A 25,251-nucleotide genomic window follows, 5' to 3' on the forward strand; every position below is an offset into this window, starting at 1 on the left:
AGGGATTAAGGATAAGTTTCCCCAGTATGTGGTTGCCCCCTGTGACATATTCCTCTGTTTTTGCATTTCCAAGCCTTTCCATTTCAACAAGGAAGAAGTGCGTTTTTTATAATAACCACAATGATAACAAGTGAGGCAGGCGTGCCGAACCATCAGAAGCCCCGCCTTCCCAGGTTTCGGGTGAGCAAGCCACACCCTGGAAGGGGAACGGTTGTTCGGTGTGACGTCAGAAGAGATCAGAATCAAGGAGGTGGTTGAGTGGTTGGACGAGTTTGGAGTGAGGGACGCACGCGGTCCAGAGAGAACGTAGCTAGGAGATGGTCTGTAAGAACAGGGAATTACAGCTGGCTTTCCTTCGACACATGAAGATGACTGTACGATTCTCATATTCGTGCTGAGGGCAATTGGCTCTCATACTGAGCAAGATGCCAGCCATAGACTGTTCGGCCGAGCTTTGAAGTGTGTACGTTTCTGAAGACGGAAGGAGAGCGTGTCTCGTGGCCTGATCACGGGGTCTCAGAAATCCTCTCGTCGTGTGGGCGATCTTTGTGAAAAAAAAACCGGGTGCCAGAGAGGAACAGTCGGCATATTCGCTCGTGAATAGAAGCTGCACAGGGTCTCAGCCTTGGTGTTGAATTGCCCGACGTACGTTTTCCCGCTGCGAGAGTGGCTCGGCACCATTTTTTGGGCATGTCTACATGTGCAGGACGTAGCGCCTCAATTCCAATTCCACAAAGACGATTTCTGGACCAAGCTAATTGCCAGAATAAAGGAAGGATTTTCTTTTATTGTTTTCCCTTGTCTGTATTTTAGTCTATGTGTAGAGGCCCCTCGACCTTTGGATTTATTTATTTCGCATTATTATCATTACCTTTTGAGTTATTGTTGTAAATATCTCCATTGTCATTAATTTCCACGGTTATTTTAAGTTGATGTGTCTGTGTATTTGTCGTGGAGTTCGAGTATAAACCGCCCATGTGCATCAATCCTTCCATGCCTCCATCGCTCCGCCATTGTGCCCCGCCCTTCCCACGTGCGTTATAATCTCCGAGGATCAATGTGTCCGCCTCCCAAGAAGAACCGCTCGGCTACCGGGCTGGCGGTGTTAACTGCCTGTCACCACAAGTTAGTGAGGGGAATTAGGGAAAACATCGTTACACGCTGGACAAAAGTGCCAATTTTTTTGTGGTTACCTATAGACTTACTTAATAAAAAAAATCCCATGCTCCAAAAAATCTGACCATATTTCATGTGATTATGGGTCAAAATTCAAGATGGCGGCCAAAAATTAAAAAAAAAAATCTAAATAATTATAACTTCGCTCATATTGGTCATAAAAATGTGTAAACTATCTATTTGTAGGCAATGATGCCCAGGGAGTCGATTGGAACCATCAGATTTGGGATTAGATCATCAGGAACTAAGATAATGGTCAAATGTAGAAAAATATGGGTCGCTCGATTCGAACATTGACGTTTCGCTAGACACATTTGTTATACGAGACATACTTTGCTGGATACATATTTTAATAAAAACTGAACCATTATATCATGTACATGTGTATATGATTTACACTAATGAACACAAGCAAGTTAGTTCTTTTCGCAATTGCAGCTACACAGGTCAGAACAGTTCAGCCCAGATTTGATCATCCATCTCTTCAAGGACTCAGGTTTTCAGTCAGTCCGATAGCCCCACCCTTTCCTTTTACTTTAGCATTCTCCTGCTCGTGGGCCTGATCTATTGGAATAGCGGAACATCTGTGGCTGCCTTTGACAACCACCCAGTGCTTTTCGAGGTCCTCTTTAACACCGACTGGTAGTGAATTCATATCCCGGATGTGCACGCCAACCCATCTGCTGTAATTGTAGTGATCCAGGGCGAAGAACAGGAACATCAGTGAATCCAGCACCTCTCGATAGAGTTGAAAGTTCTTTTCGCGATGGGCTCTCACGAAGATTAGTACAGTCTTTTCTAATCTCAGCACCAGGTCCCAATATTGAAAGGTTGGGCTCTTCTCTGTCATGGACATCTTCCAACTGTCCAAGGCTTTCTCGTCATCAGTATCAGTATCATTCGCTGCAATGGATGATTCTTGTTGAAAATTTCTAAGAGCGAGAGCAGACACTTGATGTGCATGGTGAGTTCGGGTTATGTGCGATACTTTTAAGAATGACTGTGCTGTACCTGCCGTTGCTATACCAAACTGTGTCAATGCATCTATCCAGCCAGACGTATCTAACATATCGCCAAGAACAGTCCAAAGTGCCTTTTCCAGATGAAGGCCTCCAAACATGGTGACCATCAAATTTTCTCCATGCGTTGTTGGAAATTTCCACTGTGTGTACTTGCACATGGCAAAGATCAGACAGTCGCATGCCAGAATTGGTATCTGACCAGGATTCAGAAATTGAGTTGTACTCTGTATGATGCTCATGCTGTGTTTGACCATTGCAGCTGAGTCAGCCTTCTCTACAAAGAGTGGCAATAAGGCTGTGATTGCAGGCAATTCATTTGGTTGAGGCTGACGTGATGCATGATATGCAGCCCATGACAATGATTGTTCTCACACTAAGTCCTGTTGCAGTAGTTCAGATGCATGTTGAATCCACCGTTCCTCTTGGGCATTGGCTTTCTCTATGTAATCAGCAAAACCTGACGTTGTGGTGTGTTCTATTGTGGGTACTTCTGTTGTTGTGGGTTTCATTTAAACAGCAGGTACAATAGAATACGAATCCGGAAGAACCAGACTTTGTGATGAATTTGAAGTTGTGTTGGACAAGCTAACAGGTTGACTGCGTATAATCCCAGGATGGGCTTTTGTTGGCTGCTGAATGATGCTAATCCTTGTTCCATAAAAGGATCCCTGTGCTGTCGCTGAAGACTTTTTATGGTCAAAATTGTCTAACGCACTTACTGTGAACAAACCTTTTCTCAACTGGCTTGGACACACTACTCCATTGCTTCTATATTGTTCAGACTGTGCGGCAGAAAGTTCGTTTTCAAGTTGCATGACACGTTTGTATGACACACTTATCCCTAAGCTGGCCATTTGATCAACTAGTGTCTTGCTCCTAGTTTGAGTATGTAAGTTTAAACCAAGATATAAAAGTACTGGTGGTTCACGGTCTGGAGAGTAACGCTGATGTTTTGTCTCAACATTTCTTTTATTCTTGCAGTTGTGAACCAAGAGCTGTGTGAGCGTCAGGCATGCTTGGGAGTCATTTACTGAACCTGCTAAATTTGGGCCATTGATGAGCATGGACATTAACAATCTTGTACTGGGCGTAATCTTCTGCTGACATCCAGGGTTGAATTCACCACTGAATGCTATCATTTTTCAGGATTTCCTCCCTACATATCTTGGCAACTCTGGCAAACAACCTAGCTTCTTCGTCATAATCATGGAACAAAAAAGCGTCTGGGTAGTTGCTGAATGCCTGCTGGGAATGTCAGCATTATGTTTTTTCCATCAGATTGCTCACCTAGTCCTAGCTGGGAGAAGTAATTGAGGAGTTTTTCTTTTAACCGGGTTTTATTGATAGTGGTATCAATGCCAAAGTCCCCAAGTCTTTTCTCAAACATGTTGTGTATGTTTGATAGTTTGAATAGGTACGTCCCCTCCTCGGCAGATTCCTCCATGTAAGTTACAAGTTCAACAAATACTCTTGAATTGATAATTTTGGCTCGTTGATTCAGCTCACGTTGGTCGGCCCTTGTTGGACTATTCTGTCGCCTGTAACCACGATAGTCATTTCGGTACTTTGTCAGACATTCTATATGGTACTTGAGTTCATTTGAGACCAGATCCCCACATAGTATTTTTGCAAGTACTTTGCCGTCTTGCATTTCGGTGGCCATGAAATTTAAATTTTACTCTGCACATTTAGTTGCATATTCATGCAGTTTTCTGGGGCCACTCTTATCACAGAATAAACAAGTGTCCTTGCTTGATCCCATTGACTGTCGCTTTGATCGCTGGGATGTGCTGGTACCTGGAGTTTTTTTCATCGTTTTGTTGTTTACATTTTTTTCTTCAGCTCTCGTTCAAGTTTACTTTCATTAAACTTTTGGTGGCATGCCCAATGCCAAGAAGCGTTGTTTTCTGCAAAACATTCTGGGGTACCATGTTCGCCAAAATCAACATCGACCGGCAATGCACCTATCTCTTCGAACTCTCTGACATTGTCAAGAAAGTCCTTATAGACGTCATCAGCACTGCGGTTCTGTCTGTTCTTTGGACATGAAAGAGGTGAAGTGTATCTACTGTTCTGGCAAATGATACAAATTGTCCAGTCCATGGTGTGATGTTTCACTGAACAGTTGATTCAGGGCTGTTTACAACCTGTAACAAAGAAAATAAACATTATCCAACTGCCACATAATATGCAATTACTTCCAGATGAATCTTCTATGAGGGCATGAGACAAAGTGAAATATGCATCATCAAATTATCAATTTGCCTCCAAATAAACACATGATTTAGGAAAGATGAGAGTCAACATGTACACAACTTATTTGAGCGCAACAAAAAAGTCATTAAAACATGTAACGCGAACTGTCAATTTTCATATCGAGCGACCAATATTTTTTCTACATGTGACCATTATCTTAGTTCCTGATAATCTAATCCCAAATCTGATGGTTCCAATCGACTCCCTGGGCATCATAACCTACAAATAGTTTAAATAGTTTAAACATTTTTACGACCAATATTAGCGAAGTTATAATTATTTATCGATTTTTAAAAATTTTTTAAGCCGCAATCTTAGATTTTGAACCATAATCACATGAAAATATGGTCTGATATTTTGGAGCATGGGATTTCTTTATTAAGTATGAAAATAGGTAGCCACAAAAAAAATTTGGCATTTTTGTCCAGCGTGTAACGATATTGCCCCACTATGGTGCTATACTAATTCCCCTTACTTTAGCCGCTGTCACACCTTGACGTTTTAGCCAGTGTATGGCAACGTATCAAAATGTATGTAAAACGCTGGTGTACGCTGAACTATTGATTTTTTTTTAATTTTTTGGCGTATAATAACATGTTGGACGTATGCATAACATATTAGTAACGTACACAGAACGTTTTAATCATATATAGATAAATTACACCAACGAATGCTGAGTGTGTTGTCGGCGTTCACACCCTATGCCCAACGATAGTCCAACTTATGCATAGCGTGGCAGCGTATCGCCGACGATCAAGTGGCGTAGGCTATTAATAGGCTGCGGCTCGACGATTCAAATCATAACCACACTAGACATCGAAGTGTAAAGCCGCTATCACACCTTGACGTTTTAGCTAGCGTATGCCGACGTAAGAAAAATTTGTCGAACCAAGCTGGCACATGTCGAATACGTTATGGGTAAGTTTTGTATACGTTAAGAGCACGCTGGCATAAGTCATTTTACGCCGAGTCATCATCATCATCAGTATGTTGAAAATTTCTTGCCGTACTCGACGTATGACACACATTCCGCATACGCTGGCATGAGTTGTCGGCACGCTACGCGATCGTTGACACACGTCGACATACGTTAGTTGTAAGTTACTCATAAGTCGAAACTCGTCAAGGTCATGGTTAGCGTCAGTGTTCCAGACTCCCTGGTTTTTTTTTTTTGGTTTTTTTTTTTCTTCGGTATGACGGTTATAATTTAAATCGTTGAGCGGCAGCCTTTTAATTCTATTATATTATAACCGCACTAGAAATCGAAGTGTCAACATGACCGTCATACCGAAGAAAAAAAAAAATAATAAAACCAGGGAGTCTGGAACACTGATGCTAACCATTACATTGACGTGTTTTGACTTATGAGCATCTTACAAATAACGTGTGTCAACGATCGCGTAACGTGCCGACAACACGTTACTCATAGGTTAGAAATAAGTTTCGGATGCGCTAAACATTACCTCAACGTGTTTTGACTTATGAGTAACTTACAAGTAACGTGTGTCAACGATCGCGTAACGTGCCTAAACTTATGGCCAGCATTATGCGGAACGTGCGAGTTATACGCTGGCATACGTCAGGAAATTTCAAGCATGGAAAATTTGTCTAACTGCTCGGCGAACGATGACGTTTGCCTTAGAAATAAGTTTCGGATACGCTAAACATTACCTCAACGTGTTTTGACTTATGAGTAACTTACAAGTAACGTGTGTCAACGATCGCGTAACGTGCCTACAACTTATGGCCAGCATAATGCGGAACGTGCGAGTAATACGCTGGCATACGTCAGGAAATTTCAAGCATGGAAAATTTGTCTAACTGCTCGGCGAACGATGACGTTTGCCAGCGTTCTACGACGTATGCCAGCATGCTCTTAACGTATACAAACTTCCCCATTACATAACGTATTCGACGTGTGCTGGCGTTTTAGCCCAATTTTGCACACGTCAGGCATACGTTGGCTAAATCGTCAAGGTGTGACAGTGCCTTAAAGTTGGGTCGAGGGATTAACCTTTCCGCCTGCACCGCGGCAGTATGCTCTTCGTGGTGTTTGACCTTGGGCCTGACAGTGCTGCAGTGAAGGAATACTGGAAGTTATTTGACAAGGCTGCATCATATAAAATGCAGAATGGAAGAGATGTGGTAGGGATTAAACCATATTTGTTTGAAAACACTGGAGAAAAGGCAGACAACAAGCTGATACTCTAAGTCCCCTGCCTTTTGGGTGGTATGAGGAATAGATCTGTGACATACGAAAGCGAAGTGTTCAACAGTTTTTGAAATATCGCGAACACAACATCGTGAGTGTGTACTGGCCACCACACTTTTCAGCACTTGTATGGACTGGATACTGGGGAGGATGTCGGAGAGATAAAGCTGCGGTGCATCGTTTGGGAATGTCAAAATGTCTGACCTTGATTCCGCAGATGATGCACTCATCTTTGCTGAGACTAGATACCCTGAGGAGCCCTCGAGGTGCTGAACGAAGAGTCTGAGCCACTGGGGTTACTGGTTTCCTCGGTTAAAACGAAGATCCAGGCTTTCAATGACATCTTGTCTGTACCTGTTTGTGGTGAGGATGTTGAGGTTATGGAGAGATTCTTGGCAGTGATATTCATGTCTGCTGGCTGTGAGCCAGAGGTCAACAGACATCTGGGTCGGGCCTGGGGAGTCATGGATTCACTCGATCATGGGGTGTGGCGCTGTGCCAGTACCTGTGCAGGACGACAAAAGTCCGAGTCTTCAGGTCCTTTGTGCTTCCAATCTTGCTCTCTGGATGTGACACTTGGATTCTGACAAGGGATCTGAGACGGAAACTTAATTCCTTTGGTACCAGGTCTCTTCGGAGAATCCTTGGCTATCACTGGTCCAACTTTATGTTCAACGAGCGGTTACTGAGAGAGACTCGAATGAGATTTGTTACCTGCATCGTCCGTGAGCATAAGCTGCGGCTGTATGGACATGTGGATCGTTTTCCTGACACTGATCCTGCTCACTAGATTGGCTCAGCGAGGGAGCCTCGTTGGTGGAAGAGGCCATTGAGCAGACGACATGCCTCGTGGTTGCAGTAGGTTAATCAGAATCTCAATTTGATAGGGATGGGCCTGGCATCTGCCTGGGGGATGGCCAGATGGAGGCTCCTGGAGTACCGGCGGAAACGCTGCTCCGGCACATGCTCCCATACCTGACCTAACCTGACCTGGTGTACACAAGCCAATTTCCTGAGATGGCTGCATGGCTGTGATTGGCTGAAATGTGTTGCCATAGATCAAATGAGGTTGAGATAATGGCATGAGGAATATTTATTTGCAATATGAAAGCTAAATGTTCAACGGTTTTCAAAATGTCACTAACACAAAAGTACATGGACGGATGATTGGTCGGTACGAGAGAGCTCATTTTAATGTCCTCCTTCTCTGACCTTGTCGGAGGTGCGTGGGACAAAAATATATACATGGGAGGAAATGCAACGTTTTTTTTTGTTGTTGTTTTTTGGTGCTGTTGATCCATCTAATCTCATTCGCTTGCTATATGTACCTCTTGCCGGCAGGCAACAGGTGCGCTTGATGGTTCGTGCATCTGAACTTCTGGCGATTGGTGGTCGATTGGTCTACTCCACATGCTCGCTCAACCCGGTGGAGAACGAGGCTGTTGTTGCTCACCTTTTAGACAGGAGCAAGGGTTAGGATTCCTGTTTTTTGTTGTGAATTTGATCATTTGATTGTTTTCTCATTAGTTTGTGTTTGAAAAAAACTCAGCTCTTCTGCTTTGCACTTCACTGACCCATCCTTTGATTTTTATGTCTCGTATGAGCACTGGCTCCTAAGGAAACTGCACTTACTTCCTGTTTCCCTGTTGCTTCCTTTCTTGCCTTTGGTCTTGAGAGGGGCAACCAGTATATTTGTTCATTTTTTTTTTTTTTTTGGCTTTGTGGGATTCTGATTAATTCAGCATTCAGATGACAATGTCATGCGAGTGCAACTGAGGCCGTCCTGACTTTCCCTTCAACCTCAAGCCACCATGTCTAGTTTTGGCATTGAATGGCTTGTGCCTCATTAAGTATTTTTAGCTCGCCTGTTCAAAGAATAGAGGGCGATTGCGATACCCCCGGCGTGAGCGTCAGCATCAGCGTGAGCATGAAAATGTTAGTTTTTGGTGCAAGTTGTTTAGAAGCTTGCCATTCATTTAATATTTGTACTGGGATGCTGATATTTGGCAGGGAGGTTCCTTTGGGGTATATTATTGATGTAGTGAAGTTGAAATTAAAAAAATAATTTCAAATGTTTTAAATTTTTGACCTGTTTTGAACTTACCTTTTTTGTAGCACATTAACGTTAAAGTTTTTGGTGCAAGTTATTTAGAAGCTTGCCATTCATTTCATATGTGTAGTATGATGCTGATATTTGGCATGGAAGTTCCTTTGGGGTAAACTATTGGTGTTGTGAAGTTGAAATTAACAAATGATTTTAAATTAACAAAAAATTTCAACCTAAGATGGTGTCAAAGCCACCCAATGCTCACCTATTAATACCAGATGCTTGCCATTCATTTAATATGTGCACTCAGATGCTGATATTTGGCATGGAGGTTCCTTTGGGGTATATTATTGGTGTAGTGAAGTTGAAATTAAAAAATAATTTCAAATGTTTTAAATTTTTGACCTGTTTTGAACTTAACTTTTTTGTTGCACATTAACGTTAAAGTTTTTGGTGCAAGTTATTTTTTAGAAGCTTGCCATTCATTTAATGTGTACTATGATGCTGATATTTGGCATGGAGGTTCCTTTGGGGTGTACTATTGGTGTAGTGAAGTTGAAATTAACAAATGATTTTAAATTTTAAAAAAAAATTCAACCTAAGATTGTCTCAAAGCCACCCAATGCTCACCGGTTTATACTTTACGCTTGCCATTCATTTAATATGTGTACTCGTTTACTGATTACAATATACAAATACATATATTGCTTTAAAATTATTTGGAACAAACTTCACTGCAATGCTTTATAAAAAATATAATTAGACTAGTCTTTTAAAACCGATAAATGTATAAACAGGCGAGCATTGGGTGGCTTTGACACCAACTCTCTGGTTTATTTGGCAATTAAAAAAAAATTTATTGTCTTAGTATTTTTTTTATTACTTCCACCACCGAATGTGGACAGAGGTTATCTTTTCACCCTTGTTTGTCCATCTATCTGTCTGTCTGTGAACAGGATACCTCAATAAGTTAATGATGGATTTGGACTAAACTTGGTGGACAGGTTGGTTGTGTGACATGAAAGAATTGATTCAATTTTTGTGAAGATCCAAGTCCGGATCCCAGAATTTTTTTTATGATTCTTCATAATTGAGTAATTGGGCTAAAAATTATATACAGCACAATATCTCAGGAAGTTATGGATTGATTTGGACGAAACTTGGTGGACATGTTGGTTGGGTGTGCAATAAGGACATATCGATTCTATTTTGGTGAAGATCCGGATACGAGAATTTTTGAAGTGATTCTTCACTAATGAGAGATGGGGCCAAAAACGATGTACAGCAAAGCATGATATTTCTAAAAGTTGTGGATAAGATATTACAAAACTTGGTGGATGAGTTGGTTCGGTGAGGAGAACAAGCAAATTCGATTTTGGTTCAGGTGCGGATGCAGATCCGGCCGATAAGTGCGAGATAAAATGTAAACTGTTCATCCTGGCACAGGTATGTGCTCTGCCTCGTGATGTTCTAGTTTCCCATGTATTCCCTGTTTCCTTAAAAAAAATTCTGTTGACTTTTCCTTAAAAATGGCTTTATGTTCTTGGAAGCTCATGGGGTGGGAGTTGCTGTGGAGCCAGTTTAATCCTGCATGGTATCTTGATCATGACCTTACCCTTGCACCATGGCAGGAGCTCTCCAGCTGATTGATGTTTCCCATAAACTGCCTTGTTTGAAGCGCATGCCTGGCCTCACCTCTTGGAAGGTACGTGGCTTGGGTGTGGTTTTGTGTATGTGAGGTTTTTATTTTTTTTCTTTCTTTTTTTGTCGGAAGAGGGGGATTGGAATAATGACTAAAACGGGTGGTGTTATTTTGTCCTGTGAGAGACAGGAGGAAGATAAATTTCATATAGCTGTTGGAAAAGGGGAATGCAGATGCAAATTGTGAAATATAGAAAACGTGGTTGAACAAGTCTGAAGACGACAATGGTTCACGAGCGGAATTTGACGATGTAGATTGTTTCAGAAGTCAAGGATGAGACAATGTGATAATTTTTGACCAAGTTATAAAAATGATCAACATGATGTGGTACGAGTGACAGGTTATTTGCTGCAAAATGTCAAACCCGGTTTCGTTCAACAACTTTCAAAATTTGACCTTTGCATAACCTTTGAAGGTCACAAAACAATGTTGTGGACATTAAAATATGGAAACGGGATACGTGCTATAGCTTATTAGAGTTCGTCGAAGAAGATCGAAAATCCGGTTCGATTCCTACAACTTTGAAAATTTGACCTTTGTGAACTTTAAAGGTCAAGGATTATGACCTTTGGTGCAAAACTTCCTCTGGAACATTCCACGAACAATATAACGTCATATAGGCTATATGGCATTTCGCACTCCTCGGATTATCCATACTTTGATGAAATCAGCGTAAAAACAAACTTGAAGGGGGCGCCACGGGCAAGGTGTTCGAGATAGAGCAAAATGGTTTCAAGACTTTAGGTGGGGAATGACCTCAAGATTATGCATAAAAAATAGTCATCCTCGCTCTCAAAGTTTGGGCGGTCGAATGATTTTTTTTTACGTCAAAATTCGCAATTTTCTGAGTTTGTGACCTTGTGACCTTGATTTTGGAAGGAAAATGAAAAATCGAGCTCCGTGGGGCTATGCAGGTGCCATTGGGCTAACCAAATACCGAAACCTCTACCGGATTCGACAAACCCTTCGGAGAAGATGGTTTTTTTGTCAAAATTTGCAATTTTCTAAGTTCTTGACCTTGGGACGAAAATGAAAAATCGAGCTCCGTGGGGCTATGCAGGTGCCATTGGGTGAACCAAATACCGAAACCCCTGCCAGATTCGACAAACCCCCATGGAGAAGATGCAACTTGAAATCAGCTACGCCCTAAAAACACAATTCGCAATTTTCCAAGTTCGTGACCTTGACCTTGGGACGAAAATGAAAAATCGAGCTCTGTGGGGCTATGCAGGTGCCATTGGGCTAACCAAATACCGAAACCCCTGTCAGATTCGACAAACCCCCGAGTAGAAGATGCAAATTGAAATCGGCTACCCCCGAAAAACGCATGGTTTTTTTGGGCATGGCTCCGCCCATAATGGGCGCACCACGCCCATTCTCAGGAAAACACAACTGGATCATGATATCAACCTCCCACCAAAATTTTGTCAGGATCGGATCAAAACTCACGGAGCTATGCTCGGGACACAGACAGACAGACACACAACAATAACGAATATAGTGGTCACTTTTTTTTTTTTTTCGTGAACCAATTATATTGTAAGGGATATACAGAATGGAGGAAAGATGGGGGAATGTTGAGGAAGTAAATGAGGGGGTTGGGAGAGAGAAGAGGAAAGGGGTGTTGTGTCGGAGTGGTGTCGCTGGAGAACGAGGAGGAGATTGGGAGAAGAGGAAGGTTGAATGGGAGATGTCTTCAAGATGCAAACAGGCTGAGGAAAAGCAGGAAGAGTAAGGGAGGGGAAACATTTACATTGTTGGTGAAGTTGAGATGGGATGGAGAAATGAGTGCTGGCAGTGTGGAGTCTGTTAAATGCAAAGGAGGAAGAAGAGAGATAGTGCATTTCGATGTCAGGAGGGGTGTGTTGGTGGGATTCAGGTGATCCTCTCATAAGATCTGAAGCAATTCATAAATTATCAATTGTTTGAACATTTATTGATGCATTCTTTTGTTTATATTTTTTGTTTTTTCATCCATGTTTGTTAAAACAAGAACAATAATGTTACTGTTAAAACAAGTACGCATACTTTTCACCATGTCGTGTCGAAATAATGACATCTCTAAGAGTTGTGGATGAGTTGGTTAGGTGACAAGGACAAGCCGATTGTATTTCAGATCCAGCCTTCTATTGGGATACAAAACATAAACTGTTCAACCTGGTAGAGCTAATTCACTCGACCAATAGCCTTTCTCATTAATTTTTGTTTTCATTGCTCAAAAATAAAGAAGAAGACTTTACAATTGAGTTCTGGGTCTGTTGTACTCTATTTTCTTTCCTGTGATGGCCCTCAGGTCAGTGCACTGAATCCCCCATCCATGCACTTGTATAAACAGGTGATGACACGTGATGGCCACTGGTTTTCTGCTTGGTCAGATGTTAACTCGGAGCGACCTGGACAGTTACGCCCTTCCATGTTCCCTCCAAATGACACTTTAGATCTACACAGATGGTGAGCACTGATGGGAAAGAGTTGAGCAAGAAATCATGTGACTTTGCTCCAATTGTTAAGCTTTAAAGAATCCTTTAAATATCATCCCTGTTCCTTTCCTTTAGCTTTTCCCAAATTTTTTCATTTGTTTTTTGTTTGCTGTCTTACTTCCCTTATCATCCTGAATGTTTTCCCTCTTTTTAATGGATAGTGTTTTTCCATTTCCATCCCTGTTAAGATTTTTTGATTGCTGAATCTATTGGCATTTTACAGTTTTCCGTTAATGGTGATTTTTTTTTGGAAGAGTTTTGGGACCGCATTTTCATAAGTGTATGGCAAAGAGAATAGAAGACATCACCCTCGTCTTCCTCCTCCCCCTCGTCTTCCTCCTCCCCCTCGTCGTCTTCCTCCAACCATAGACAAAGTTAAACACACCTTTAAGAGCCTGTGCATCTTTGTGAAACATATTGTAGATTTTGGGCCATCCAGCGTGCGGGCGACCACCTTTAGCTCAATTGCGGCCGCGTGCGCCCACCGAACGAGCGATCTAGTCACAGCTTTCGGATCAATGCCGAAACCCAGCTACGGGTGTTGTTAACCACACCATAAACCACCCATCTCTTCTGTCCGCACGCTACAGGGTTGATCGCCGAATTGTCGATGTACCTAATTATTCGCGCAGACAAAAATGCCGGGAGTTTATACCTCAACGGAGCCTGCACGAAAACGACCCGCTTAAGCAGCTCGTTCCGCTTGCGATTGCCGATCGGTTTTATATCGCCAAGCCCCGTCGGACCAGATGTACGTTTTTTCGGCTTGTAATCAGCCAGCTAATTATTCCGAACGCAATTATGGCAGTCAATGGAGGAAGGGACGCAACGAGCAGGTGACATTCAAAAATGGGGAACATTTATTTGCACACGTAAGCAATGCAATGAATGGGGGTCGGGGACAAGACACGAGTAAAAACCTACAGCCGATATCTATTTATTATGTGCATGCACTTAAGCAATTCTACTTACGGACAAGGCGCCACAGACTTCCATGCAAAAACACCAGAAAGTAAGAAAGAACTGGGCTCATAAGCCTTTAATGTTCCTCGGAGCTGGGATGACCGAAGGAGGTCCGCGAGGCTGGGCAGGTTACCTTTGTCGCCCGTGAGGTGAATCGATGGGTCTTTTGGTAGGCGACCCTCCGGATGTCTCTGTTCACCGGGGGGTGTCACCAAACGCGTCAGTTGCTTAAGCGGCTCGAGCAGCTTGGTGGGCGGTCCTCCTCGGTCGCTTGGCCTTCCCTGCGGCCTGGTCGATCGGGCCTGGCCTACGATGCTTCAGAGGAGCAAACGGGCCTTGCTCTTTTGAGTTGATGCTCTTTTAAGAGCCCACTCACTCCTCATCGTCGCTCGACCGACTCGGGGCCCGATCGCTTGGACCGTTACGTAGCTTGCTGGCAACTTCTCTCCGGCTGGAAACTTCTCCCGCCTCCAACTCAACTGCCTCCACCGACCAACGTTGGCCAACCATGACCAACAACGACCAACAATGCTCTCTGCGTTGAAACGTGCCTTTTTTATAGCCTCAAGGGGAGCGGTCGCTCTGAGCTTCATCGCCCAAAATCAGCACCCTCCCTTCTTTCACCTTTGAACCTTCACCTCTGGTTGGCTCTGCCCCGTTCGCCGTTCTGATCCGATTCTGCCGTCACACGCGGCCATGGTTGAGATCACTTTTACAACGCGGCCATGTTTGAAATCACTTTGCCGCTGTCGAGGATGCCATCGTGTTTGTTTGTGGAGATGTTGTTTGTTGGGGATGTTGTTTTTTTGTGAAAAGATGGCGGCGCTGTGGAGATGCTGGTGAGAGGAGAAGTTCGTTTGTGGAGAAGGTGGTGAGGAGATGCTGGCGGTTGTGGAGAAGGTGGTGAGGAGATGGCGGTTGTGGAGATTGGTGTTGTTAAAATAAAGATAGAAAAGAAAAACACTACCTGAAGATTCACAGCCTGGCGCACAAATAAATCCCGTTATACATCAGTGGGGAAATCTAACCTGGACAAACACTTATCGACACAACTGATCTTCGGGGAACCTGAATGGTGTTCTGTGAATTTCCACAACCGTAACAACATATTTGGGCTCAATGGCTGAATGTTACATCTGTGTGTTCAGGATATACAGCAGAACTTGAAGTACAACTTGAAACCAAAACCTTTTGTTCACTGCCGGATTCGGATGAAATTTGGTGGACAGATTGGGTGTCTCTCAAGAACGAATTGATGAGATTTTGGTGAGGATCCAGATACTATATTTCAAAAGTGATTTTTCACCATTGAGAGGTGGAGCCAAAAACGATAAGTTGTACGATATCTCAAAAAAATTATGCACAGATTCGGACTAAACTTGGTGGACAGGTTGTGTGTGTGAGACAAGGATGAATAAATTCGATTTTGGAGAAGATCCGGATCTGGACACAAATTTTTGATCGATTCTTCACCAATGAGAGAAGGGGTGAAAAACTATACAGAATATAGCACGGTATTTCAAAAAGTTGTGGACGGATTATGACAAAACTTGGTTGATGAGTTCTTTAGATGATGAGAACAAGCCGATTAGATTTTGGTGTGTGTGAACAGGATGAATTGTCTGGATGCAGATCCAGCCTATCCGTGGGAAACAAAACAAACTTTTCAGCCAAGCGAGGTATGCACTCTACTGAGTGCTGTTTTCGTTAAGTATGCAATGGGAGGTGGATGATGATGATGAGGAAAGAAGCCAGGTTGGGGAATACATGTCTGAGATAGAAGTGGTTCAGTTAAAATTCCACCCTTTTATGCTTTTGTAGTAAATTTCATGGTCCCAAGTCAGTGAGGAGATGACGTCCAACCAGTCAGCGTCACAGAAGGAAAGTTTCTCATTGAGAAAAGGGAAGTAAGGGATCATCACGAATACTGAGAAGATGTTAGTAGAGTTCCCACAATGGGGTCCCGTGACCGTTTTTCCGGGACCAAGGTTTGAAGGTTGATTTTGAAGGTTCAAATCAATTTGAGGGTGCTGATTAAAATGAGCTGGGGTGAACCTCGTGAAAATGTGGGCTAACTCGGCCAGATGCGTAAATTCAAAATGGCCGCCATGCTACTTCGAGTATATCAAAAATTGCATATCTTTGGTTCTTCATGTCCGATTTTTATGATTTTTGGGTCAAAATATATGTTAGGAAGGTCAAGGATGTTCATATATTACCATTCCAGATTGTTATATTTAAGGGTTAAGTCACAAAATATGAAATATAACTTTTCGGGGGCCAAATCCAAGATTGTCGTCGAGTAACATCTGGAAAATAGTAAAAAAATCAATTTTCTTCTCATATATTATTGGCAGTGAATCTTTTCATGCAAGTAAATGTTTGTTTATATGTGGGAGTGCACAACAAATTGAGACAAGAAGAGAAGGATGCAATCATTGTCTTTATTTTCAGAACATGATGTGTACATCTATCTATAATTCCAACAGTGCGTGTGCGTGTGCGTGTGTGTCTGTGTGTGTGAGACCGCTGTTTCTTGACAACCGCTGGTCCGATCTAATTGAAACATGCCAGGTGTATTGCTGGGGACCTGAGGATGTGCCTTTTCAAGGTTTGATATTGTGACGTCCACGGGACTTGAACAGTCCCGCCAACGTAGAATGAGCCGAAACGATGGAGGCGGTTTATTTATTTATAACCCAAAGATGGCGGTTCTAATCGCTCTACCGCAAACGGCACGAGGAAGGTGGCACAAGTCGCTTTTCACTGAGTTGATAACGTTTATTCCTCTAACCAGAAATAACAAGACTCGGCAAGAAGAGGGATCCGGGGCGATTCGACGGGATGGTGTGGGATTGGGCGTGGGGAAAACACAGACAATTCCAATGAATATACAAATCTCAAACCCTCTAAGGCGCCAGGTACACACAAACACACACACACGTACACACACACACACACACACACACACACACACACACACACACACACACACACACACACACACACACACACACAACGTAGCTATTTCTGGTGGTCAGGCTGGACCGTGGTGTGGACGCAACAGTCCCTGGATTGGCGTCGGACGAGCTGGCCTTGCTCTCGTCAGGGGGGCAGGAGAAACCGTGGTGCTGTCGACCTCCTGGTCTTGGCCCAAGTCCGCTCACAGCCGCCAGGGAACCAGTTCTGGCGCCAAATTGCGAGCAGGAGAGGGAGGCAGGTCCGCGCGCCGTTCGACCCCGTACTCTGAGCCAGCAGAACCCCAGAGCCAACCAAGGTGAGGCACGAGGCTCAGCAAGGCCACAAGACACTATGAAACCAGGGCCGAATCAGCGCAACAAGCACGCTCCCAGCACAACAGCCTCCACCAAAACAGTCTTTCGGTACCGATCTTCTTCCTCTTCCTTTTCGACCCCGAACAGAACCTTTTTATGCTCCCGTCCTCGTCACTTCCAATCGAGCCGTTTATTGGCCCTCCGCCGTCGCCTTCCGCCAATCGTGATCACGGGGCGGAGCCATCCGCAGCACTGTCCTGTGACGTCACGGCAAGCCTCCAGAGAATACTAAAAGGGGTTTACGCAGACACACTTACCCTATCCCGTATCCCTATCTAATTACGTGACAATTATCATTTCCCCCTTGAAGAAATGGACATTTACGAGACAACTTATCACCACTGAATTGCTACTTATTACATCGAGATCCTGGTACACTCGAACAGCATGGCATACCTAATTAAACATCCTAATTACCCTTTGAATGCATACCCCCCCTCAAACGTAACACTGCCCCCTCCTCTGGTACCACAGCTCCTGCAAGGTATATCACAGGCGCTACCGTACCAGCCTTAACACTTACTGACTCACACCTATTTAACCTAACAAAATAAAGTAGGAGGGGCAATGGGCAGCGAGTCGCAGCTAACTTACCTATCCTGCTTAATGTACTACCCCCTTATGGCCTTATCCTCGCCTAAACAATCATTCATTTTTTTTTTTTTTGTTATTTTATTTTATCACTTGAGAGCACTGAGCGAAGTTGCACTCCATCCTCTGGATCATCGCTCTTGCCCAACACTCTTCCAGTGATCTGGGGAGGGGAAACAAAAGGTTCCACAAAAACACAACACTTATACTTTACATTCCTACTCTAAGCTTTAACGACACTATTCACAGGATATTTACACTTGACCACCTCCCCCAGTGTATGCTAATAGACCCAGCGTTACCTGGGGAGCCAATTTTCAAATTTGCTTGCCCCAAAATTATGCGGACATCATGCCCTTGCTGCACATGTCAAGTTGTGCGGGATCGAGTGGGACTCACACATCTTCACAACACTCACACCATGGTCATCATCACATTTCTAGGTCATGGTCCTCCATTTTAATGATGCAGGCTGAATCCCGTCATGGCCGTGGGGTGGGTTACCACAAGATTATGGCGGCATCTCAGGTGCAACCATGCCCACAGGTAAGCTTTAGTCCAACCCGGACGTTTCTCGGCCCCCGCTCCCTTTGATTCCCACCCCCCTGGTAGCCATCAGCTCTAACCCCGTACAACACACTGGAAGGGGTCTCACTGGCTCCTCTGGCCTTCCTGGGTCGCCAAGGTCCTACCCGCCTTGGTCGCCCAACCAGACCCTCTCCCAGTTGCCTCCAGACACTGTCACCGTTAGGCACCAGGGGTGAATCTCCTTGAAGGGGGTCGCAATTCCCGCTCACCGTGAGCTTCAGCAATCCCTGTGGACAAGCACATCATCCCCACCCACAAAACCCACATGACTCCCCCCACCCCATCGGCCTTACATGTGACACCTGCATTTCTAACACTTCACCGACCATGACCTTCCCTGTTACCACACCATGTCCAATAAAAAATCAACGTGTGCACCATACATTTCACTTCTTAACTTGAAACAACTCACACAGCACTTCTCACCCGATCCACACACCAGCCATTGGACAGCCACTCGTACCCGCTTTGTTTCCAATTACCCATTGTCCCTATTGTCACTCTAAAACCCAGCAGAACTTACAAACCCATGCCAATTTTCCCATAATTCACTATTTTCACCAAAGGAGGCACTTTGCCACAATCTCAGCAGCCGAGCATGGCCCTATATGCTCAGCCCGATCTAGTCTCCCCGACCCCCGACAGTGATTTCCGGACTCGACCTATGTAAGGGCACCTCGGATAGACCTGGCGGTTCAGCAGGAGGATTCATCCCCTCCGAGTCTAAAAGTCTATTGGAGGGTCCCTCCATCGCCGGGTACCGGCAATATCGTTGCATGTGTCCTCTTCGCCCGCACTGGAAACAACTCCCCATAAAAGGCCCCCGTGGGTATCTGTGTAATGTCTCTTCCGATTCCGGACCCCCTCGGCCATAATCGAATTGCTCTTTGGCTGGGCTGGACCCCGCCGCTTTGGCGCACCAACTACCGAATTACCCTTTATCAAACTTGACAGTTTCTGGCAAATTTCCTGAAACATTTGGGTAATGCCAATTTCTCCCAGCCCCCCTCCCTGATCCTGGATCCCCGCCTGTCTGATCGTCACCGATGGCCCCTCGGGCACCCGACCCGGCCGACTCCACGAGGCCAGCCTGGCCACGCACTCGGCCGCTCGGTGCACGGTGGGTGGATCCTGTAGCTCCACTAGCGCTCGGACCTCAGGGTCAGGAAGAGCAGCTAAAAATTTCTCTAGTGCCAGTCTGTCCCATGCCTCCACTGTAAGGTCCCGATACGCAATCCTGACTGATTGGTAAATGTCCTGTGCCAACTCCTGCATTGTCTCACCTGGCTTTAATCTGCGGTGCTGGAGCTGGGCCCGCACCAGATCACAGTTCGCTGCGAACCCAAACCGACGGCTCAACGCCTCGCAAATGTGGGAGCTGGTCAACATCCCTCCGCGATCACGTTTAACACATCTGCGGCTGGTCCCCGCAACGTTGCCACCAAATTCCCTGTACGTTCCCGCTCATTCCACCCGTTTAGTCGGGAAATACACTCAAATTGCGTCAGAAAAGCTTCAAGGCTCCCTGACCCGTCAAAATTTACCAGGGGGATCACTTTTACGGTGGCCCGCTTCTCATTTTCTCCCTTGTCCGAATCCAGCCCAGGGATCAAACACCCTTGTGGCTGCGTATCCAATTTTGGAGCCCACTGTGGCCAAAGATGTTTTGTGGTGAGGGTCTCATGGGTCAATTTTGCCTCCTGTTCCAAACGTTGAATGGACCGATTCACCTCTTCCCGCAGGATCTTCTGGGCCCGCACAACCTCCTCCAAGGCTCCGTCGCGAGTTTGTAGCTGCTCCTCAACCAACCCGGACACTCTACTTACAAAAGACGGCTCTACCAGGCCTTTATCCAAGACTTCATCTTGGCTCATAATTTTATCTTGTTCGTCCAAACGAGCCTCCAATCCTTTTACCTCCTCCGCCAAATTCATCCCTTGCTTCCTCAGCTCTCCCCACTCTTCTATTTGCAGCTGCATACGAGCATCCACACAGGCACGATGACGTTCCAGGCTTTCATCCACTTTATCAACCCGAATGTTCGTTGCATCAATTTTATCTACCAATTTTTTTTGTATATTTTCCCTCTCCAATGTAATTTCTACCTTTGTTTCCTCCAATCTATCCTCGAATTTACTTTGTATTTCTCCCAATTTAACATCCACACACTCCTGCATCTCAGTTTTCATTTTCTCCATCTTTTCCCCCAATTCATCCCTCATTAAATCAATCCGTGCACCCAACTGTTGCCCCATTACCCCCAATTGATCTGTCATTTCTGCCCCTTGTGCCGTCATTTCTGCCATTTGTGCCCCCTGTGCCGTCATTTTTGCCCCCTGTGCTGTAATTGCACTCATTAAACGTTCCAACATTGTCCAAATCGTCATCGTGCCGGTTTCTGGCGCTGCCGGCTCCGTTACAGGCGATGAAGCACGGTCCACGCTCGGAATGGGGGAGGTTCCAACCCTACCCCCGTCTCTCCCTTCTTCCCCCGACTCGCTGCCAGACACGTGGCCTTCCTCCTCAAACATCTGCACATCCGCCATGGTGCAGAAGTCCCGTTTGCCGCCAATTAATTTTAATTTGAAAAATCCCGCCAAAATTTTCCCGCGCTCGCGCGCTTTCCTGTAGTGATTTTATATTCCAATTCGTGACGAGATTCTAATCTTGGTATATTCTCCCGATACCAAATATAATTTAGAGGGGTTCGAACATCCCACTCCTGACACCAATGTGACGTCCATGGGACTTGAACAGTCCCGCCAACGTAGAATGAGCCGAAACGATGGAGGCGGTTTATTTATTTATAACCCAAAGATGGCGGTTCTAATCGCTCTACTGCAAACGGGCCATGGAAGGTGGCACGAGTCGCTTTTCACTGAGTTGATAACGTTTATTCCTCTAACCAGAAATAACAAGACTCGGCAAGAAGAGGGATCCGGGGCGATTCGACGGGATGGTGTGGGATCGGGCGTGGGGAAAACACAGACAATTCCAATGAATATACAAATCTCAAACTCTCTAAGGCGCCAGGTACACACACACACACACACACACACACACACACACACACACACACACACACGCACGAACACACACACACACACACACACACACACACACACACACACACACACACACACACACACACACACACACACACACACACACACACACACATAACGTAGCTATTTCTGGTGGTCAGGCTGGACCGTGGTGTGGACGCAACAGTCCCTGGATTGGCGTCGGACGAGCTGGCCTTGCTCTCGTCAGGGGGGCAGGAGAAACCGTGGTGCTGTCGACCTCCTGGTCTTGGCCCAAGTCCGCTCACAGCCGCCAGGGAACCAGTTCTGGCACCAAATTGCGAGCAGGAGAGGGAGGCAGGTCCGCCCGCCGTTCGACCCCGTACTCTGAGCCAGCAGAACCCCAGAGCCAACCAAGGTGAGGCACGAGGCACAGCAAGGCTACAAGACACGATGAAACCAGGGCCGAATCAGCGCAACAACAAGCACGCTCCCAGCACAACAGCCTCCACCAAAACAGTCTTTCGGTACCGATCTTCTTCCTCTTCCTTTTCGACCCCGAACAGAACCTTTTTATGCTCCCGTCCTGGTCACTTCCAATCGAGCCGTTTATTGGCCCTCCGCCGTCGCCTTCCGCCAATCGTGATCACAGGGCGGAGCGATCTGCAGCACTGTCCTGTGATGTCACGGCAAGCCTACAGAGAATACTAAAAGGGGTTTACGCAGACACACTTACCCTATCCCGTATCCCTATCTAATTACGTGACAATTATCATTTCCCCTTTGAAGAAATGGACATTTACTAGACAACTTATCACCACTGAATTGCTACTTATTACATCGAGATCCTGGTACACTCGAACAGCATGGCATACCTAATTAAACATCCTAATTACCCTTTGAATGCATACCCCCCCTCAAACGTAACAATATTAATCGGACAAGTGCTTCCCAAGTTATGGCCATTTATTTACCAACCAATGACAGGAACCGTTGCTGCGGCCATTTTTTATCAACCAATGACAGGAAGCATTGCTGCGTAGCCGTGGTCGATGGGGAAGAGAAACTCAGCCGCGTTCGCCATTACGGGTTTTTTTCTCTCTTCTCTTCTCTTCTCTTCTCTTCTCTTCTCTTCTCTTCTCTTCTCTTCTCTTCTCTTCTCTTCTCTTCTCTTCTCTTCTCTTCTCTTCTCTTCTCTTCTCTTCTCTTCTCTTCTCTTCTCTTCTCTTCTCTTCTCTTCTCTTCTCTTCTCTTCGACATTGCGAAAAGGCAAAATACGTTGGCGCTAATTGAATAATTGGCCATTGAAACTAATAATTTATCAAAACGTTCGCAGATCCAGCAGCCTCCGCATTCTTGCCCTGGACAAGGAAACAAAGAAGAAGCGCAGTTTCCTCAGCGATGTTGTTTATGAAGAGGTGCTAACGAGATAAAGGTGTGTACAATGTACATGGAGACAATTTTCATTATTTATTTATTGAAGAAAACTTGTTCCGAAAAATTTTTATCAGAAAAAGTGCACAACTTTTTTGTGTTTCCAATTGTCAAAACGTTGTGGCCTTTGGAAGTGTTAAGGAATCCAGCTCCACTCAACATGCTTGTCAACGAAATACATCTCAATTTGGTGGTAAAAACGATTCACAACGACGGGTTTCCTTACTCATTGCTCTGCAGTCTGCATTCAACCCCTTCATTTGTCATCTCATTGACCTCATTTCATCTATCTATAATTCCAGCAATCTGTGTGTCTGTGTGTGTGTCTGTGTGTCTGTTTCTGTGTGTCTGTGACCGCTGTTTCCCGACAACCACTGGTCCGATCTAATTGAAATTTGCCAGGTATATTGCTGGGGACCTGAGGATGTGCCTTTTCAAGATTTGATATTAATCGGACAAGTGATTCCCAAATTATGGCAATTTATTTACCAACCAATGACAGGACACGTGCTGCGTAGGCGTGGCCGATGCGCCATTTAGTTACCAATCACAGGACACGTTGCTGCGTGGGGGTGGCTGCGTAGGCCGGTGCACGGCCGGCCGACGATGACGTCACGTGCCGTGCTGGTTACGATGGGGATCGATCGGTGCCTTCGTTACCGTGGGGTAGGAGTGCCAATGGTAAATGGCAGCGAATGTCATGGCAAGCAAAGACAGGGAGGTAAACTTGATTTTAATTAACTCTGTGTGTAAGTATCACAGCAGTTGTTACTTCAATGCAAGCGATAATTCGTGGAATGCATGTGAACATTCCGTACGGGCACGCACTACTTTTGGATAGTGACAACTTACTGTATTCTAATAATTTCTCGATTTCTTATCCGCATTTATAGATCAACACAATGCCCCAATCCAGTCGTCGTTTATGAGAGCAAAGGAATAGAATGGCCTGTGTGGTTGTTTGAAAGTTTTTTTTTTTGCATTTACGGCCACGCACATATGGGCACGCGAGAGCGAAGGAACGGCCTGTGTGGTTGTTTCTGGCAAGCAGTTTTGAAGTGTATATATGTATATATATATGTATATTTGTGTATATATATATATATATATATATATATATATATATATATATATATATATATATATATATATATATATATATATATATATGTATATGTATATATATTGCACGTACGGGCACGTGAAAGCGAAGGAACGGCTTGTGTAGTTGTTGTTTCTGGCACGCGGTTTGAGGTTTTTTGTGGGGGGGGGGGGGGGGTTTGCACGTACGGCCACGCATCTACGGGCATGCACTCGTAATATCAATTTCTCAACTTTTACACTGTTCAGGTAGGTTATACCATTCTTTTGTATGTCCCTCCTGTACTTTATCGAGAACAGTAATATGATGAAAGAATATCAACATTCCTTCATTTTGTCTGTAGAGCAACAGTGTTTCAATGGAAAAATGAAATAAAACATGAATTATCTGAATTCCCGGCAATTGACGCTTTCCCGGTAAATATTCTTGTAATTTGCATTGACCAAAGTTTGATGTCCTGTCCAAACTCTCTTTTATCTAAGACAGTCAAAATAAAATAATATTAACATCTCTTATATTTTGACTGTGGCAATGCATTTTACAGTTGTAAATGAAATTAAATGAAATCTCCATTGAAACACATACATGTAATCCTTCAGTCACTATCTGAGTCACTGGCTCCAGAATCACAAACTTCATCATTACTTTCAGCCTCATCATTGTGCAACAATGTCTGTTCTTGTTCAACCAAGTCATGTAAACTTCTTGGGAGTGCATCATGGGTATACCTCACTGACACACATCTACAGTTTTTCATTGTCCATCCATGATTGGTGGGATTTGGGGGTGCATCCGGCTTGTCATAGTTTAGTTGAATGTAAACTTGGTAGTTAACTCGCGTCACATGCAGATTGTGAGAATCTAGATCTGGTGGGATGCGGGACGTGGACTTGTTTTACATCTGACCCCACTTCCGTGCTCTGGCTTCACCTAACGTTTTACTGATTGTGTCATTATAGATGTGTCTAATAGTGAATGTGGCCAGTTGCTGAAGCACCTCTTGTGTCACTGGAAGTGTTTTGCCAACATCTTTCAAAAGATTGCGTGCCTCCTGAGTTCCTGTTCCTTTTTCATAAACTGTGTTTTTCCCATGTCCATAGAAGCCAGATGTATCAGATCCACTATGGATGTGTAATGGGATTCATATTTCAGCTACATCATCAGAGCAAAGGTCTCTGCAGCTGATGATTTTGTCTTTCTGTTTGATAGTAAGGGTGCCCTCCAGTTGATGTGCAACATATGCAGAAAGAATCACTACATCTGTGTCCTCGGCATCAATCACGACTGTCTCCATTTTTCCTGCTTTTCGGATTTGCGAAT

The 25,251-nt window shown here is 44.5% G+C and overlaps 1 protein-coding gene across 3 annotated transcripts in view; it reads left to right on the plus strand.

Moving 5' to 3' along the window:
* The window catches only part of LOC147021566 (RNA cytosine-C(5)-methyltransferase NSUN2-like), a 218,064-nt gene that overhangs the window by 165,532 nt on the left and 27,281 nt on the right, over window positions 1–25,251 (plus strand). For all 3 annotated transcript variants that reach the window (XM_085893704.1, XM_085893706.1, XM_085893705.1), the window contains exons 9-11: window positions 8,008–8,138; window positions 10,345–10,418; window positions 12,751–12,866. In XM_085893704.1, the coding sequence (XP_085749830.1) occupies window positions 8,008–8,138; window positions 10,345–10,418; window positions 12,751–12,866 (321 nt within the window). The remainder of the gene's footprint in view (window positions 1–8,007; window positions 8,139–10,344; window positions 10,419–12,750; window positions 12,867–25,251) is intronic.

Source organism: Eptatretus burgeri, chromosome 8 (genome assembly GCF_056783735.1).
Source record: "Eptatretus burgeri isolate ZD-2024b chromosome 8, Ebu_testis_v1, whole genome shotgun sequence".
Taxonomy (NCBI): Eukaryota; Metazoa; Chordata; class Myxini; order Myxiniformes; family Myxinidae; genus Eptatretus; species Eptatretus burgeri.